The 17,367-nt window shown below is 55.7% G+C and overlaps 1 protein-coding gene across 2 annotated transcripts in view; it reads left to right on the forward strand.

The window, feature by feature from the left end:
* AGK (acylglycerol kinase) overlaps nt 1-17,367 on the forward strand; it is a 63,097-nt gene that overhangs the window by 44,915 nt on the left and 815 nt on the right. For both annotated transcript variants that reach the window (XM_055123941.1, XM_055123942.1), the window contains exons 9-15: nt 195-264; nt 4,463-4,542; nt 6,228-6,285; nt 9,390-9,537; nt 9,732-9,829; nt 15,217-15,287; nt 16,890-16,974. In XM_055123941.1, the coding sequence (XP_054979916.1) occupies nt 195-264; nt 4,463-4,542; nt 6,228-6,285; nt 9,390-9,537; nt 9,732-9,829; nt 15,217-15,287; nt 16,890-16,974 (610 nt within the window). The remainder of the gene's footprint in view (nt 1-194; nt 265-4,462; nt 4,543-6,227; nt 6,286-9,389; nt 9,538-9,731; nt 9,830-15,216; nt 15,288-16,889; nt 16,975-17,367) is intronic.

A 17,367-nucleotide genomic window follows, 5' to 3' on the forward strand; every position in this document is an offset into this window, starting at 1 on the left:
GTGAGGGATGATGTGTGAGGTGTGTGTGTGTGGAGTGTGTGAGGTATGATGTGAGGTGTTGGGGTGTGTGTGGGAGTGAGGTGTGTGCTGTGGGGGGATGTTCTGTGTGTGGGCGTGGTGTGGTTGTGTGGGGGGCAGTGAGGAGAGATGTTGCTTGCTTGCCACAACGTGACCTTGTCCTCGGTTGCCCGTAGACACATCACTGAGGCCACGCTCGCCATTGTGAAAGGGGAGACGGTCCCGCTGGACGTTTTGCAGATCAAGGTAAGGTCTTTCTTCAGAGTTTGGGAAGCGTGAACAAAATCCACATTTGTCAGTTAAAGGAAGTGCAGCCGTTCAGATGAGCTTCTAATGAAAATGGTGATTTTCTGCTTACCTTCGGCTTCCCCGCTGTAATTTCTCAGAGAGAAAGAACTTAACCGGTTTCATCTTAGCAGATACCACGAATATACTTAGGATGCTTCTTTTTAAATGGTGGTATATATATATATATATATATATATATATATATATATTTATATTTGTACTACAAAAAATTTACAAAATTTACTGCCAGAACTATTTTCAGGAGTGCTGCTTAGCATGTAAGAATAGAATTGTAATGATTGGTTTTAGATGTTATGTCTCGATATCTTTGTTATGTGTCAAAATTCTTCTATGTCTGCTTCTAATAGAGTGGACCACTATTTTCAGTTCCTCTGTTGATTTCTTTCGGATCTCAAGTAACCTCTCTATTTCATGTGTTATGGCTATTTTGAATCACTGTCATCCCGTTGCTCATCGATTTGCTCGAGCGGGCACCAGTAACGTCTCCATTGTGAGACTTGTTGTTTCTGTTTTTGGCATATCAAATATGCTACGGGTAGCTTGCCGGGCTCTGTCGTGCTATTTCGAATATTAAAGAGTAAATACATACAAAGCTATTAGGAACTCTACAAACTTCATCTTCCCTGAGCCCCTGTCAGCCACCTCTTTCCCCCAGGCCTTGCCAAGGGTGAACCTTTTCTTTTTTTTTTTTTTTTTGCTTTTTGGGTCACACCCAGCGATACTCAGGGGTTACTCCTGGCTTTGCACTCAGGAATTACTCCTGGCGGTGCTTGGGGGACCATATGGGATGCCGGGGATCGAACCCGGGTCGGCCGCGTGCAAGGCAAACGCCCTACCCGCTGTGCTATCGCTCCAGCCCCGAAGGTGAACCTTTTCTTATGTCCCGCCTGTCCTTTTCGAGAGAGGTGATTAGGATTCAGACTCCTTGGTTCTCTTGCCACCTCAGCTCCCAGGTCTTAAGAAGCAGCATGATTTCTCGGCCTTTTCTCATTCTGTGGAAGGACCCGCGCTCTTCATAGCCTCCCAGAGAGCAGAATTCCCTGCTTCCACAGGGTTGCATTGATTTGTAGATAAACTCATGGATTATTTTTAAAATACACCCACAGAAAGGGCTCCTAGAAGCAGCGACACCCAACTGCAGTGGGCACACCAGCACCCAGACTCAGCCCCTCAAATGCCACCCCAGGCAGGAAGGTGGCGGAGAAGAACTCACAGATAGGTGGGGGGCTGATGAGAGAGCTCAAAAGACTGCTGTGCGCAGGTGTACTCGGGGCCCTGGCGCCCCCTGAGCACGGCTGGGTGTAGCCCTGGGCTCCCCAGAACCCTCCAGGGGATACCCAGGGGCCCCCACCCCCACCAGACCCAAGCAGCATTGTCCTGGCTCAAGCACTGAACCGTCCAGCCCTTCTCTGGTGTGGAATGGCCTTTGAGACCCCGGAGCACTGCTTAGGAAGACCCCTGCCAAAATGGACAGAACAGAAAGACATTGGAACCAGCCTGCTGCTTCCAATTAGAGAGTTTGTGCATAAAAGAGGAGGGGAAATGCAAATGAATTATAATGGTTAGTATAAAGCATCCATGATTCTGCAGCGGCATTATAGAAGGGTTGGCAGCTTCCGGGGAGTGTAGAAGGAAAGAGGGAGAATGACCATTTTGAGGCCAGGGAGATTGCCCAGTGGGTTGGAGCACCTGGTTCCCCAAGCACTGCCGTATGTCGCACCCCCTCACCCCCCAATTAAAAGGAGAGTTAGCATTTTGCAATCACCAGTGAATAATTTGGGCAGAGATCACCATTGAGTGCCAAACCGTTTGGATAAGCCACAGCCTTGAAATTAGTAATCACGGAGGGGCAATCAGGCCTTTATAGTAAGTAGAGAAATCTAGCACACACCCCCTCATCAATTGCCACGACTTAGTGTCATCAGTAATGAGTCGGTCATTTTCTGCCTCTTAGTGTGGTCTGTTGAGAAGGCTATAGCACATCAGGCATGTAGTTTTCTGCCCCAAACATTAGCACCACGTCTGAATATACATAAATCTAATAATGGGGGGGAGAATCAATTACTTTGTGGGACATTTGGAAAATAACAGTCGACCTGCCCTCTTCCAAAACATCCTTATCTTTGAAATCCAAAAGAGGAGAACGTCTGTTCAAGAAGAAAGAAACTGAAGAAATCTGATCATTAAATCTAGGAGGAGAGCTTAGATTGTAAAAATGCAACATGGGGATGTTATTATGTCATTCGCGTCACAGGAGCTATGTTGGTACGGCCTGTGCCTCAGTCTGAAATGCCAAAGTTGGGTTTCTTGAGAACCATCACAGTGCTGAGGTGTGTCTCTCCGTGTCCCTCTTTTGGAAAAGTGCACAGTGAAGCACTGAAGGGCACAGGGTCTCCAGCTGTGATGTGTTTGCAAGTGACTGGCCAGGGCTACAGGGCATTTGTGCGTGCAGAGGAAGCCGGCACAGGGGGACACTTGCAGAAGGTGAGTCTAGAGGAGACGTGTAAGCGATGCTCATGGCACGCACAACTGGTGAGTGTTGACACATGGGCGAAGGAAAAGGGTGATGGGAGCCTGCCCGATTATTTTTCTTTTCTTTTTGGGTCACACCCAGCGATGCTCAGGGGTTACTCCTGGCTCTACACTCAGGAATGACTCCAGGCGGTGCTCGGGGGACCATATGGGATGCCGGGGATCAAACCCAGGTTGGCCACGTGCAAGGCAAACGCCCTCCCTGCTGTGCTATCGCTCCAGTCCCACGTGCCCGATTCTTGATCAGCGTCTTCTCTTCAGAAGGAGCTCAGGAAGGATTCTTAGAAAGCTGGTGCTCTCGCCTGTATTCTCAGTACTTCTTCCTTCACCAACATCTAATCGTCTGCCTCCGTGCCCTCCGAGGGAGGGGGCAGATCTCTGAGACGAGATCACTGAGTCAAACACTCAGCTGCGAACCTTTGGGTCTTGCCTCAGCTCTGACCCTCAGATGTCCTGGCGACATCCAGGCTGCCCTCCAGAGGCGAGGAACACATGTGTCCACCCGTGGAGGAGGATCCCGCCCACTCCCCTCCCAGGGTGGCCCCGGCAGGCACGGCGCCCTACCAGGCGTTTCTCCCGGAGCCCACGTCCCCCTGCTTCCCGCGGAGGTCGGACGCTCCACGGTGACCTCACTGGTCAGGATCAAAGTGATTTAAGCTCAAGAGGATTCTTCGGTGTCTCATAAAACAAAATTGCCCTCACAGAGTCGAAGGACTGTGCCGAAAGAAACTCCAGGAAAGCTATAAATGCTGTAAATCAGCACCTGTGTCTGGAACTAGCGCCTCCCGGAGGAGAGCCGAGGCCTGTTGCCTGGTGACTGCACATGACGGCTGCGTCTGTGTGCGGCAGAGGAGGACGTTCCGGAGGAATTAGGAGCTAACCAGAATCCCTTGGCCGTGTGTGTGTGTGTGTGTGTGTGTGTGTGTGTGTGTGTGTCTGTCTGTCTGTGTCTGTCTGTGTCTATGTGTGTGTGTGTTTGTGTGTATGTTGGTTCCTACAAGTCCTCCCTGCCTTGGTGGCCCAGGCATGGGCACATCCCTTCCACGGCTGCAGAGCTTGGCTTTAGGGCCAGAGAGCAGGCTGGCGCGGCAGCTCTCTGTACGGGCAGGGGCTCCTGCGTCCAGCTGCGGCCGGGAGCTGCGGGAAGGGCCTGTAGCTCCTGGCGTTCATGGTCTTGGAGCCAGAGGTAGGGCTCGGGGCGGGGGTGGGGCAGCTCTGTGGCTTTCTCGGTATGGCCTGACTCACCGATGGAAGACACTGACTGTAGTTTGTGCAGCGTCGGACCAAGTCCAAGCCACCTTGGGTTCAGACTCATCGCGACAGAGAACGACCGCTCAGAGCCTCCTGGGAGGCATCCCAGGGCCGCGACTCTGCCCTTCGCCCTGCAACTGGGGGAGGTCTCGGGCGGACCCGCCGCCCTGACCTGCCGAAAGCCCTCTCACTTGCAGGGCGCCTCATTCGAGTCACTTCTGACGAACCCTCCCAGGGTCGGTGCGTCAGATGTCACATGTCCTTTTGAGAATGTCATTCGATGAAATGCGGGCCTCGGACGTATGCCCTGTGGCGTCCCCGCGTGCTGAAATGAAATGTCTTTGATTTGCAGGGGGAGAAGGAGCAGCCTGTGTTTGCCGTGACTGGCCTGCGGTGGGGATCCTTCAGGGACGCTGGCGTCAAAGTTAGCAAGTAAAGGATTTCTCTGGTGTGGCGGGCAGAGCTCGTGGGCCTAGTGGCCCGTCACTCGGGGGAAGGGAACCGAGCACTGTGTCCAAATAAGCTGCTCCGCCAGGAATGGGTCTCTCCTCCCTCCCTCCCTCCCTCCTCCCTCCTTCCTTCTCTCCTCCCCTCCCTCTCTCTTTCCCTCCCTTCCCTCCCTTCCCTTCCTCTTTCCCTCCCTCCCTCCCTCCCTCCCTTCCTTCCTTCCTTCCTTCCTCCCTCCCTCCCTCCCTCCTTCCCTCCTCCCTCCCTCCCTCCCTCCCTCCCTTCCTTCTTCCCTCCCTCCCTCCCTCCCTCCCTCCCTCCCTTTTTCCTTCCTTCCTTCCTTCCTTCCTTCCTTCCTTCCTTCCTTCCTTCCTTCCTTCCTTCCTTCCTTCCTTCCTTCCTTCCTTCCGTCTTTCTTTCCCTCCATCCCTCCCTTGTGCTTAGGGCTCCTGGAATCCATTCCCATTGATTTCCCACCAGCCAGGCTATGGTTCTGTGCTGAGGCCCAAAGCTGCTTAGGTTCTGAGGTGCCACAGAGCCCCTGAGCCATCCAGGGTGATGGCTGGCGGGGGTGGGGGTGGGGAGGGGTTCCATGGGATGGTGGGCATCAAACCAGGCTTGCGCATGCTCAGTTATCTCTGCGCAATGACCCCAACCCCAGGATGGCCTTTTAAATGGAATGAACCAGGAAAGGAAAGGAAGCACAGGCGGGAAGGGCTAAAGGAAAATCAGGCGAGGAAGGGCCTCATTCATAGCATCCCCACGTGCCTGGGTAGACTTGGGAACAGTTCCGCAGGCGTGTCCTGGGTTCCAGGCCCAGTCAGAGGTCACCACCCTAAGGGACCTGGTTTGACTGTCATTACTGGAAGCGTTTGCTCGGGGCTGTTCTGTTCACCTTCTGCACCCGTCTTCCCTGGAAGAGCCCCCCGCCCCCCCCCCCCAGTTCTCAGCAGTGCGCCCTGTCTTGCTTCTCCTGCTGCACGTTCCACAGCAAAGGTGCGGCCCTCATTCTCCTTCCCAGCGAACAGCGCCCAGATGACCCCACGTTTCCCGCTGGGCTTTGGAGCCTTCCGTTCTCAACGGACACGTCCTCTGTGCAGGAATTCCAGGCTCCCCGTTCCTCCTTCCCCCACATCGGTAGCAAGTGCTCAATAAGCGCACATTGATCAGCCTCTCGCAAGCCAGATGCTCTCTGAGCCATTCTGCTCCACGCCACCAGCCGCTCCAGCGGGGTCCCTCTGGCGAGTGCCTCTCCCGTCTCGGCAGAGCCCGCCCCCCTGCCCGCCCCACTCCCAGCCTAACCTTGGCAGTGTCGAAGCTGTGGAAGACGAGGGAAGGGAAATTGCACCCGTTGACAAACTGTCATTGTCTGTGCTCGGGAGAACTGGGTGTCCGGGAGCGTCTGCGTGGCGGGGGCTGCCCCGCCCCCACACGAGCACTCGGCTGGCTGCAGGCGCACATCACCCGGCCGGAAACCCAGGGAGGCGGGGCCTGTGTGCCCGGACCGTGGTGAGAGCCAGTCAGGGCACGGAAACGCAGGTGGGGAATTGGACGGTGACACCGCTCAGGCCCGCCCCGCAGACAGACACGCCGTTCTCCCGGGCTGTCACAAATACAGTCACGCTGTGGGCTCGGGGAGGTTCTGATTCCTTTTATATCATCTTCCTCAGGTACTGGTACCTTGGGCCTCTGAAAACCAAAGCCGCGCACTTTTTCAGCACGCTCCAGGTAATCGCGATTTATGGCGCCGAGGTGTGCTTTGCACTTGGACTCTGCTTTGTCTTTTTGCTAAATTTCATTTCCTTGCTGCTGAGGTAGGTGACATTCTCCAGTGCTAAATTGGGGAGCATAAATTCAGAAAGACAGGGGCTGGAGCAATAGCACAGCGGGGAGGGCGTTTGCCTTGCATGCGGCTGACCCGGGTTTGATTCTCAGCATCCCATATGGTCCCCTGAGCACCACCAGGAGTAATTCCTGAGTGCAGAGCCAGGAGTGACCCCTGTGCATCGCCGGGTGTGACCCAAAAAGAAAAAAAAAATCAGAAAGACAGTGTTCCTGTTTCGATCAACCCTGCAGGGTCTAACTCAGTGGTAGAATATGTGCTTTGCATGTACAAGGGCCTGAGTTGCACCCCCTGGGACCAAATACACACATACACACACACACACACACACACACACACACACACACACACAGCATAACCCTCCATTCCTCTTCACTCACTCCTGTCATATAAACCTTGAACACAATGACCTTTGTCCTGCCAGTTATTGCCAGTGTATCTATGTTAGCATCTGTTCGGAGAATTGAAGGTTATCACCTGAACACATGTGCCGTGTCATCGCTCGGGCGGCTGAGCAGAGGAGACGGTGCTTGTCCTCAGAGCGGGTTCCCCAGGGCTGTCTCTGGACTCTCTGGGAAGCGCGTGTGCAGACGCCACTCGCGTCCTCACCTGCGCACTCCTCTGTGTCCTCGGTTCTGACTCGGCTTTGGTGCAAATTCACCACGTCTCTGGCCAGTTCGAAAATTGGTGTTTGATGTTCTATAGTCAGACTGTGAATGTTCCGTATACTAAGTGTTTTTCTAACCTTCTGAGTAGTACATGCTCGTCGCTAAATACTTGGAAAGACAGAGCCCACTTTGCCTTCTGAATTCCAGTGGATTTGAGAATTAAGCAGAGCACCGGGTGGGGTGGCTCAAAGGGCCAGAAAATCAATTTTTTTGCCTGCTGGAGCCCTGACTTCCATTCCTGGCACTTCCAGGAGTGGTTCCCAAGCACCATCATGCCCTCCCTCAACCCTGCCCAAAGTGAAATGCAGTAAAATAAAATTAAGCCACTAAAGTACTAGAGGTAACTAGTCCACATGATGATTAAGATGGACTTTCAGGGGCTGGAGTGATAGCACAGCGTGTAGGGCGTTTGCCTTGCACGCGACCGACCTGGGTTTGATGCCCAGCATCCCATATAGTCCCCCGAATACCACCAGGAGCAATTCCTGAGTGCAGAGCCAGGAATAATAACCCTTGTGCATCGCTGGGTGTGACCCAAAAAGAAAAAGAAAAAAAAAGATGGGCTTTCAGTGATAGGAAGGCAAGACCTGTCCACACCGAGACAAAGTCTTCATTTCTCCTTCAAGCCAGTAGCTTAGGAGCAAAATGGAAGAACCTGTGGTAACCTCCGAGACCCAGGCCCTAGTACAGCACGTGTGTCCAGACACTTCTCCAGGGCGGCTGAGGTGGGGGTGCAGGAAGCACCGTGGTGGCCAGAAGGGCTGGCGGTGCTGAGGCGCCTTTGAGGATAACGGATAACCAGGGCTGGGCAGGGCCCGGGAGTAGGGAGGCCCCGGGACCGAGAGCTCTCGTGCTGCAGACATGCTCCTCAGCGATGGTTTCCCCCAACCCATGCCTGGGGGAACGATTACCACCCACACCTCCCCCCACTCCCAAACACTGACATAGAACCAAACCCCAGTGACAGACCAGGCAGAGACGCAGAAGCCGGCTTGAGGGGAAACCGTAGCCAGGACCAGAATTCTCTGCGACTTGCTGCACGGCAGAGCCTGGCAAGCTACCCGTGGCATAGTCAGTATGCCAAACACAGTAACAACAAGTCTCACAATAGAGACGTTACTGGTGCCCACGCGAACAAATCGATGAACAACAGGACGACAGTAAAACAGTGACAGTGATACAGTAATTAAAAAAAAAATTGTTTTGATTTTTGAGTAACAATGATGGGTCTCATTCCCCTGACCCTGAAAGAGCTTCCAGTGCAGCACCATTGGAAAGGACTAGTAAAGAGAAGCTGCTAAAATCTCAGGGCTAGGACGAATGGAGATGTTACTGAGGCTGCTCGAGAAAATCGAAGATCAATAGGATGATGATGATGATGATGATGATGATGATGATTTTTGGTACCCAAAGCTGTGCCAGGCTCAGCACACAGAGAAGGGCTGGGAATGGGACTCAGGGAGGACGTGACTTTCCCAGTCACCCCAGGGACACTCGAGAGCAGCAGAGGTGCTCGCTCCAAGAGACCCAGCATAGGGCCGGGAGAGCTCAGCGGGCCCGGTGGGCTGTCCACGCAGGAGGTCCAGGCTCAATCCCCGGCACTGCGTGGACCCTGAGCACTGCCAGAGGGGACCTCTGGCCACTACCAGGTGGGTGACACCCCCCCACCACCCCCCCATCCAAAAAAAAAAAAAAAGAATTTAAGCAGACTGCAATAACACAGGCTGTGTCTAGCGAGGGAGTTTCTGGTTTCCAAGTTGGAATTGTGACCACGACTCGGGGCGGGTAGAGGCAGCGCCAGGGATGGAGAAGCAGGGGTGTCTTGTCCGTCATTCTGATGGACCCTGATGGCCACTCGCTCGCCACTGGCTCAGGGTTCCAGGAGGTAGAAGCGAAGAACCCAGGGCTGGGGCTGGCAGAGCCCTGACCTCTGGTATAGGGTTTTCGGGTGTCCAGTACCACTGGACTTGTGTCCATTTCACACTGTCACTATCTTAAACCAAAGATCATTTGGGGGGCGGGTTGGAGGAGGGGGGTGACTCCTCTGGCCATGTGGGGACCTGGGCCCCGGCAGGGGTCTCCGCTCAGCCTGGCTTTCTGCCGCGCGCGGAGAGCGTGGTGGCCGCGGCCGCTGTGTTCTTGGTTTCCCAGCGAGGCTTTGGATGGGGAAAGTGGAGGGTTCCACGTTGCGGATTCTCGGAGCCCCCTGCGCCCTGCCATGAGGGGCGCCGGCTGGTGCCGGGAGAGCCCACCAAGCCCACCGGCCTTGGGGACACGCCCGAGGGGGCGCTGGACCCACCTGGCCCCTCTTCCCGTCGCAGGAGTGGCCACAGACACATCAAGCCTCCATCACATACACGGGACCGCGAGAGCGACCCCCCAGCAGCGCTGAGGAGACCCCGGCCCGGCCCTCTCTGTATCGGAGGATCCTGCGGCGGCTGGCGGCCTACTGGGCCCCGCCCCAAGACGGTGTGTGACGGAGGGCGGGAGTGGGGGGGACGCAGGGAGGAGGCCTAGCCTCAAGGTTAGCCAGCTGCTCGCGTGGGTGGAGAGGTGGGGGGGGTCCGGGCCCGGGATTTCCCCCCCTGGCGCCTGGCTGGGACGCAGGGTCCGCGGGGAGGGGCCGGTGCCCGGGAGACTGACCGCCCCCACCGCCCCCGCAGCCCTCTCCCAGGCGCCACGCCCCGAGGACTGGCAGGAGATGCAGCTGTCCACCATCGAGCTGTCCATCACCACGTGCAACAGCCAGCTGGACCCCACGGTGAGTGCTCCCGCGCCTGGGAGCACAGTCGGGAGCCGGGAAGACAGATGGGATCGGGTGGGGCCCAGAGGGAAGGAAAGCGCGGACAGAGGCCTTTGGAGACCAGGTGGGCCGTGCGCACGCATGCACGATGGAGCCTTTGCCGAACGCATCTCCCGGAGCGCATCTCACCGAGAGCATCTCACGGAGCGCATCTCATGAAGCGCAGTATTCGGGTTCTGTGTCTGCACAGGCCCCTGGGGCAGAGACGCCGCTCTCAAGCCCGTGTCCAGCTGTTTGTACATTTAATTTTCCCTGGCTTCGTCTGCTCATGGACACTTTGATCCTGTAGCTCCAGGCCACGCGTGGCTATTTAATTAGGATGCCATGAAATTAAAACCCATTGCTTCAGCCCCGGTAGGCACCAGGGCTGGGTATTCTTCCTCTGCGACTGCTCAGTGGCCGGGAGACCCTCCTCCCTCCGGCCACAGAGAGCATGGCCCCTTGTCGGAGGGCACAGCAGGGCACCCACCGGCTCAGCATAGCCCAGAGGCAAGGGCAGCTCTTACACGTTTAAATGACTGGATGGGAATTGAGAGAGGAATTGTGTGACACATAGAAATCAATGTACACCGGTTTATCGGCGCAGGGATGTGTGCACTCACACGCGTGTTCATTCACACGTGTGTGGTCACTGGCAAGGGGCAGTGAAGTAGCTGGGATGGGGACTCTACCCTGAGGCCTGAATCAGGGACAAGAAGGTCCCGTGTCAGAGGCAGCCACTGGGCGTCCCTCCCTTTGCACTCACTCCTGTGCCCAGCTTTGGGGGTCCAGGGCCCGGGCTTGACCTTGGCAGTGAGCGTATGAGCAAGAAGCTTGAGTCCAGGATTAAGTCTTCACATTGCAAAGGGAACCCACGGCCGTCGCGGGCCAGAGCAGCCGCCTCGCTCCCTCCTCTCCCCGCAGCCACGCCTGCCGGGCTAGAGGGAAATGGGAAAACATAAAACCAGCCGAGCACTGGAAGGCGATCAGGCGGAGAGCGGAGGCCTTCTCATAAAAATGTTTAATGAGAAGTTGGGGGAAATAAGGATGGGAGAGGCCAGGAGTCAATAGCTTTTCTTTATAAGAAACTCGGAGGATAAATCAATAGGAAACAGGCGAAGCGAAGGCGGTGGAAACAAAGAACCCGAAAACTGGTCTTGGGTAGGAAGCGCCCTTGGGCTGGGGGCGTGGGGGGCCTCGGCCGGGAAGGACCCTCACAGCGGTGATGGATGGAAGGTCTGGCCGGGGATTGGGGATGCCGGAAGGCGGTGAAGTGTGGGACCTGAAGCCCTGTCGGAAACACGGCTATAAACCACAGGGCCAACAGTTACTGGAAAATAAGAGCCCGGCAGGGGGCGGGCTGGTGTGCGGGAGGGAGACGGGAGCGTTGGTGAAGGGATTGGTGTGGGGTCACTTCCATACCCGAAACCTAATCATGAATGGCATCGTAATCTATTGGTGACTGAATTTATAAAAATGATTTTTTTTTTAATTGGCAAAGGACGGATCGGAGAGATTGTACAGCAGGTCGGGTGCTTGTCTTGCCCACAGCTTACCTGGGTTTGATCCCCCGGCATCCCATATGGTCCCCTGAGCACCCCCAGGAGTAGTTCCCTAGTGCAGAGTCAGGAGTTACCCCTGAGCACCAGCAGGTGTGGCCCAAAAACAAACAAATAATTTTGAAATGGGCAAAAGACCGTTGACAGAAGGTGAGACTAGCAGGGGTTGGGCATTTGCCTTGCACTTGGCCGACCTGAATTCAATCCCCGACATCCCATATAGTTCCACAGACACCACCAGGAGTAATTCCTGAGTGCAGAGGCAGGAATAAGCCACCCCCCCCCAAAAAAAATAGTTCATAAAGGAAACAGCATAGGGGAAAGAATAGATCCTGCTTGCTGACTGCTTGGGATCTATCCCCAGCGTGTAATCCATTTGCCGTGATGCCCACGGGACCTCCAACCACACGATCAGGCAGATTCTGTCAGCGTGTTATAGGTAAGGACTCAGAGGAAATGTTCAACATCTAAGACATGCAAATTACACTAAGTTGTCATAGGTTGACACGGAGACCCCAGTGGATCTGCTAAGGGCAGTGCTGGTTGGGGCCCAGGGGGGGATGGGTTGGCTCGCCACTTTCTGAGGGGACATTCCTGCTCCCCAAGGGCTCCTGATTCACCCACCGTGTCACCATGCCCTTTGGCCCCTGAAGGATCTTTCTAGAAATTTATGCTATGGGACCAATCAGGGGAGTGAAACTGGAGACCGTCCCTTGCTTTCCCACACCCTGGAATTCCGGAAGGAGAAAAAAAGGTGCAAGCAAATCAAGTTAAAAGTAATAGATTTGCGGGGCTGGAGCGATAGCATGGTAGGTACAGCATTTGCCGTGCACACAACCGACCCGGGTTTAATTCCCAGCATCCCACATGGTCCCCTGAGCACTGCCAGGAGTAATTCCTGGTGTAAAGTTAGGAATAACCCCTATGCATTGCCGGGTGTGACTCAAAAGAAAAAAAAAGAAAAGGAAAAAAATAGATTTGCTTCCCAAGGAATTTTGAAAAATAAAATTTCTAATTGGACATTTCCTTTCTACGCTGTGGCTGATAGGAGGTGTTCCAGCCTTTCACTCGTGTTCTTTTGGCCTCTTCTCTCATCTGATGATTCAGTACCAGTGAAGGAACGCGCTGTAGCAAGCCATGGTCGCGGCTCAGATGAGCGCATTCAGGAGGCTCAGTACATTTTTATCTCTGTGTCAATTATAAGAGTATGTGACTCCAGAGGGCTTAACACTCGGAGATGCACATTCATTTGCTTTTTGTCCCATACCTCTTTGTACAAATAAAAGCAAATGCAATAAAATACTCAAAGACAATGAGGCTACACGGAGTTACTCAGAAAGCTCGTTTATCATTTAAAAAAGCATGTGCCCAGTCTGAGAGAAGCTTTGGGGATGTGGAATGTGAGAAAAATCCAGAACTTTTATGCAGCTGTGTTCGATGCATTTATAATAGCAAATTAGATGAGACAAATCCATCAGTGGACTGATGAAGTACATTTGGTCCATTGATGTAAAAACCTCTATTTATTGACATGGAAAGATGTTCAGCGTCTGTTGCTAAATGAGAAAAATAAGGAGGGGGCGCTGTGAAATGATTTGCATTAAAGGATTTGATTTTTATTGAGAAAAGCGAACCGCTGCCTCTCATTGGGTGTGGGCAGTCGTGGAGGTCAGCTCAGTCTCCAGGGCGAGGTTCTTTCTAACAAGAAAACCAGTTGTCCGAGTGCTGTGTGTATTGAAATCTGCAGCCGCCCACCCGCTGTGCAGCCCGCAGATGGCGAGGGTCTGAATCCGGGGAACGTCCCAGCTCCACCGCCCAGCCCCGTCTCCCTGTGCTCCCCTCCCTTCTCTTAGCATCATTCTCCGAAGACTCTTCTCCTGAAGCAGTCTCTCGGCTCTCCTTAACTCTTTGACCTTTATAACTCTCGTAGGATGTCTATTTTATTAAGCTCCACCAAAAAAAATCTGTTAGACTATTGATCAGCCTTCCATTGAGCGTCTAGATCAATCCTGAGGAGAAATGATATTCCTATAACACCGACGTTTGCGGGCCAAGGCGCAGCTCTGCGCTAAGGCTCTTAAATGCTGTTCAGTGAAATCTTTGTGGTCTTCTTCACTCTTCATGGGTATCGTCCTGGGTATCTAGAGTTATGCTGCTGTTATCAATAGTATGTCTTCTATTTTTTTTTCTTTTTGGGTCACACCCAGCGATGCATAGGGGTTACTCCTGGCTCATGCACTCAGGAATTACCCCTGGTGGTGCTTGGGGGACCATGTGGGATGCTGGGAATCGTGTGCAAGGCAAACGCCCTCCCCGCTGTGCTATTGCTCCAGCCCCCCAATAGTTGTCTTAAAATACCTTTTTAAACTAGGGGTCATGCCTAGCGGGGCTCAGCTCACCAGCGGGGGGCCTCTCCGGGGGAGACCCAGCCCGCTTGGTTCTGGCTCAAGTTCATTTTTCCCCTCCTGCTTCTGGGCCATGCCCAGTGGTGCTCAGGGCTTCCTCCAGGCTCTGTGCTTGGCATCACTCCTGACAGGGCTCAGGGGATCACACATGATGCCAGGGATCAAACCCAGGTCAACTGCGTGCAAAGCAAGCACCTACTCTACTGTACTATCTCTCCGGCCCTATTTCCTTTCATTTTTGTACGAGAATTTCTCTCTGACATATGCTATCATTTGCCATTCATGCTGATAGGTTATAATACATAGGCCATGATTATTATTATTATTATTATTATTATTATTATTATTATTATTTTGCGTTTTGGGTCACACCCGGTGATGCTCAGGGTGGAGCTCGGGGGATCGTATGGGATGGTGGGGATTGAACCCGGGTTGGCCACAGGCAAGGCAAACACCCTCCCCGCTGTGCTATCGCTCCAGCCTTGAGCATAGTTAATTTTTACGTAAATACTACCCTATCAGACGTCTGTGCCCCGTCATTATGGCTGTGTTTGGGGTTTTCTGCCTCTCTCTCTCCCATGCTCCTTGAACGAACACAAGCTTGTTGTGTGCAGAGACGTTTGGTTCTCTACGCAATCGCGTGGCACGGAGCCTTGGTAAGCCGTGCTCAAACAGAAGGTGGCCTTTGCGGAAGCTGTTGTCATGCCCCCAGGGAGATGGAGCCGTGCTTTGGCAGCACCCTGTAAGCTCAGGCAAACACTGAAGCCCCCGTGTGAGCCCGTCGGAGAGGAGAGGGGAGTGGTGTTTGGGACCCATTTCCGCAGGGCTGGGTCTGGACTGTGGCTGCTGGCAGGGAACACACGGCCAGGCGTGGTAGAGAATGGAGGAGCACTGTTCCTGGAGCTTTCTGTGCTGGGCACAGGAGGCCTTTCACGCCTCACCCCGCACAGAGGGACCACCACGCCCCAGCCCCCGTGGGGTGCAGCCATGGCGAGGATGGGGCTGCAAGGCGGGACCCTGAGATCCTGGCAGCAATAATCCCGGGTCCGGAGCTGCGTGCCCCTCCAGACCTTAGCGTAGGGGGCCGGGGCCTGGAGGGGAATTGGGCATCAGCTGGCTCGCGCTCAGGGGTCACCCCTGGCGGAGCTCAGGGCACCCTGTGTGGTTCCAGGGCTGGGCCCTGGGTCCACTGCATACAGGGCCAGCGCCTGACCCCTGTGCTGTCCCCACCCCCTGCCCATAGTGTTTAGCAAGTGAGCGTGGCAGAAAGCCACGCTACAGCCTGGGAATCACTCCCCAACAAGTGTGAAAACATTCGGGATCGGGTCACCAGCACACAGCCTCAAACTTCAACTCGGGGTGTGGCCCTGAGTACCCATGCGCGTGCCCCTCCCCCTTCCAGGGCAAAGAAGACTTCATGAACATCTACATCGAGCCCGACACGGTCAGCAAAGGAGACTTCATAATGCTGGGGTAAGGGGCTAGGCTCAGCAGCTCTTCCTGTGGGGGGAGGGGGCCTGTCTCTGCCTGTCTGGGAATGCAGCATTCATTCCTGCTGGGGGGCGAGGTTGTGTGTGTGTGTGTGTGTGTAACTCAGAATTCATTTCCTGGGGGGGTGTGTGTGTCTGTCTTTAAATTCCATGTTGTTGCGTGCGCGCGCGCGTGTGTGTGTGTGTGAGTCGGCATTCATTTCCTTGGGTGTGTGTTTGTGTGTGTGTGTGTCTGGAAATTCAGTATTCATTTCTTCCGCGTGTGTGTGTTTGTGTACGTGTGTGTGTGTGTGACTCAACATTCATTCCTTGGGTATCTATCTAGGAACACGGCATTCATTCCTTCTTTGCGTGTGTGCGCGAGTGCACGTGTTTATGTATGTGTGAGACTCAGCATTTGTTCCTAGGGTTTTGGATTTGTTCCTAGGGTTTTGGGGGGGGGGTGTGACTCAGCATTTGTTCCTTGTGTATTTGGTGTGTGTGTGTGTATATGTGTGTGTGTGTGACTCAATATTTATTCCTTGGGTGTCTGTCTGGAATGCAGCATTCATTCCTTCTGAGAGAGACAGACTCAGCATTCGTTCCTGTTTAGACCGCAGGCTAGCCGAGGAGCCCCATCCGGTTGACGGGCGCTCCTCGCCAGGGCGGTGGGCTCCAAACGCCGCGACCCCCGGGTGTCCGCCCACGCTGCGCCTCTGCTGGCGGTGCCCGCACCCGGCGTTGCTTGGTCGCACAGCGCCCTCTAGTGGCCATTTCGGGGCCGGCGCCTGCCGCGGCGTCAGGCTGTCCAGGTGCTGGACGGCCGGCTCGGGGCCTTTGATGTTCTTGTGGTGACCCCCGTGTTCTGCCCAGAGGCAGGCGGGCAGAACGCCCCCCTCGGGAGTGGCCCAAACCACGTCCTCTTTGCCTTGGGGAGTGAGCTGGTGGGGCGGCCGGCAGGACCAGCTACCGGGGTGGGGGCGGGGGTGGCCCCAGCTGGACACGGGCATCCCCGCAGTCCACGCCCTGTGCTCACTGGCGCCCGCTGCCCGCCTGCTCTCGGCTCCTGCAGCCCCCCACCCCGCCTCGGGACATGGCGGGAGCCCCAGGCGCTGACGGCGTGACAGTGGAAGCCAGGGGATCCGCCTGGCCACAAAGGGTGTGTCCACCACTGGCGTGAGGATGGACACGGGGAGCGCCGGGAGTCGCAGGCCAGGGCCACCTAATGGCCGTGAGGCGGGCGTGCTGGGGCCGGGGCGGTGGTCCAGCCCAGCTCGGATGCTCGGCATCCGCTATGGTCCCCCAGCAGCACCCGGTGTGACTCCTGAGCACTGCGGGGTGTGGCCCTAAAACCAAGAGCAACTCCTTTGCGTGTGTGCGCGCCACCCCGAGAGCCACCGCCGGGGTGCTTCCTGTGGGCTGGGGCGTCTCTCTGCCTGCGGGGAGAAAAGTCTCTTCTAGTGATAGGGAAGTGATAGTCGGCCCTGGGTGCCGACGCCCCGTGTCCAGACCTGGCCGGGCCCTGGGTGCCGACGCCCTGTGTCCCGTGCCCCGTCCTGGCGGGCCCTGGGTGCTGACTCCCAGCCGCGCGTTCCCATCCCCGCAGGAGCAAGAAGATGCGAGAACCCGCGCTGCGCCCCGCCGGCACCGAGTGTGTCCGCGCCAGCCGCTGCTCCCTGCGGCTGCCCGAGGTGAGCCCCCCGCTTGGGGAGTGGGACCCCTTGGAGCTCGCGGGGCCCCAGCTCGAGTGAGGGCTGCGGGGGTCGCCCTGCGGGGGGGAGGGGCGGGGGCACCAGAGACGGCGGTGGGGGTTGTCTTCTGAGGCCGGTACGCACTGAGCACCCCGAGTCTGGGTGGTGCCCATCGTATAGGTGACAGCTCCGGGGAAGGGGGCTTAGAGGCCCCCAAAGGCTCACGGCCACGCCTGCGGGGGTGGGGGGTGAGGGGAGGGCGGCAAGGGAGGCAGGTAAAATGCAGCATCAGGCCCCCGGGACTGCGGCCGGCGCCGAGCGTGCGCTTTCTGGACACGGGGTGCAGGACTGAGCCTGAGGTCGGGGTCCTGGGGCCGGACCCAGCCCCGTCCG

This window comes from Sorex araneus, chromosome 1 (assembly GCF_027595985.1).
Source record: "Sorex araneus isolate mSorAra2 chromosome 1, mSorAra2.pri, whole genome shotgun sequence".
NCBI lineage: Eukaryota > Metazoa > Chordata > Mammalia > Eulipotyphla > Soricidae > Sorex > Sorex araneus.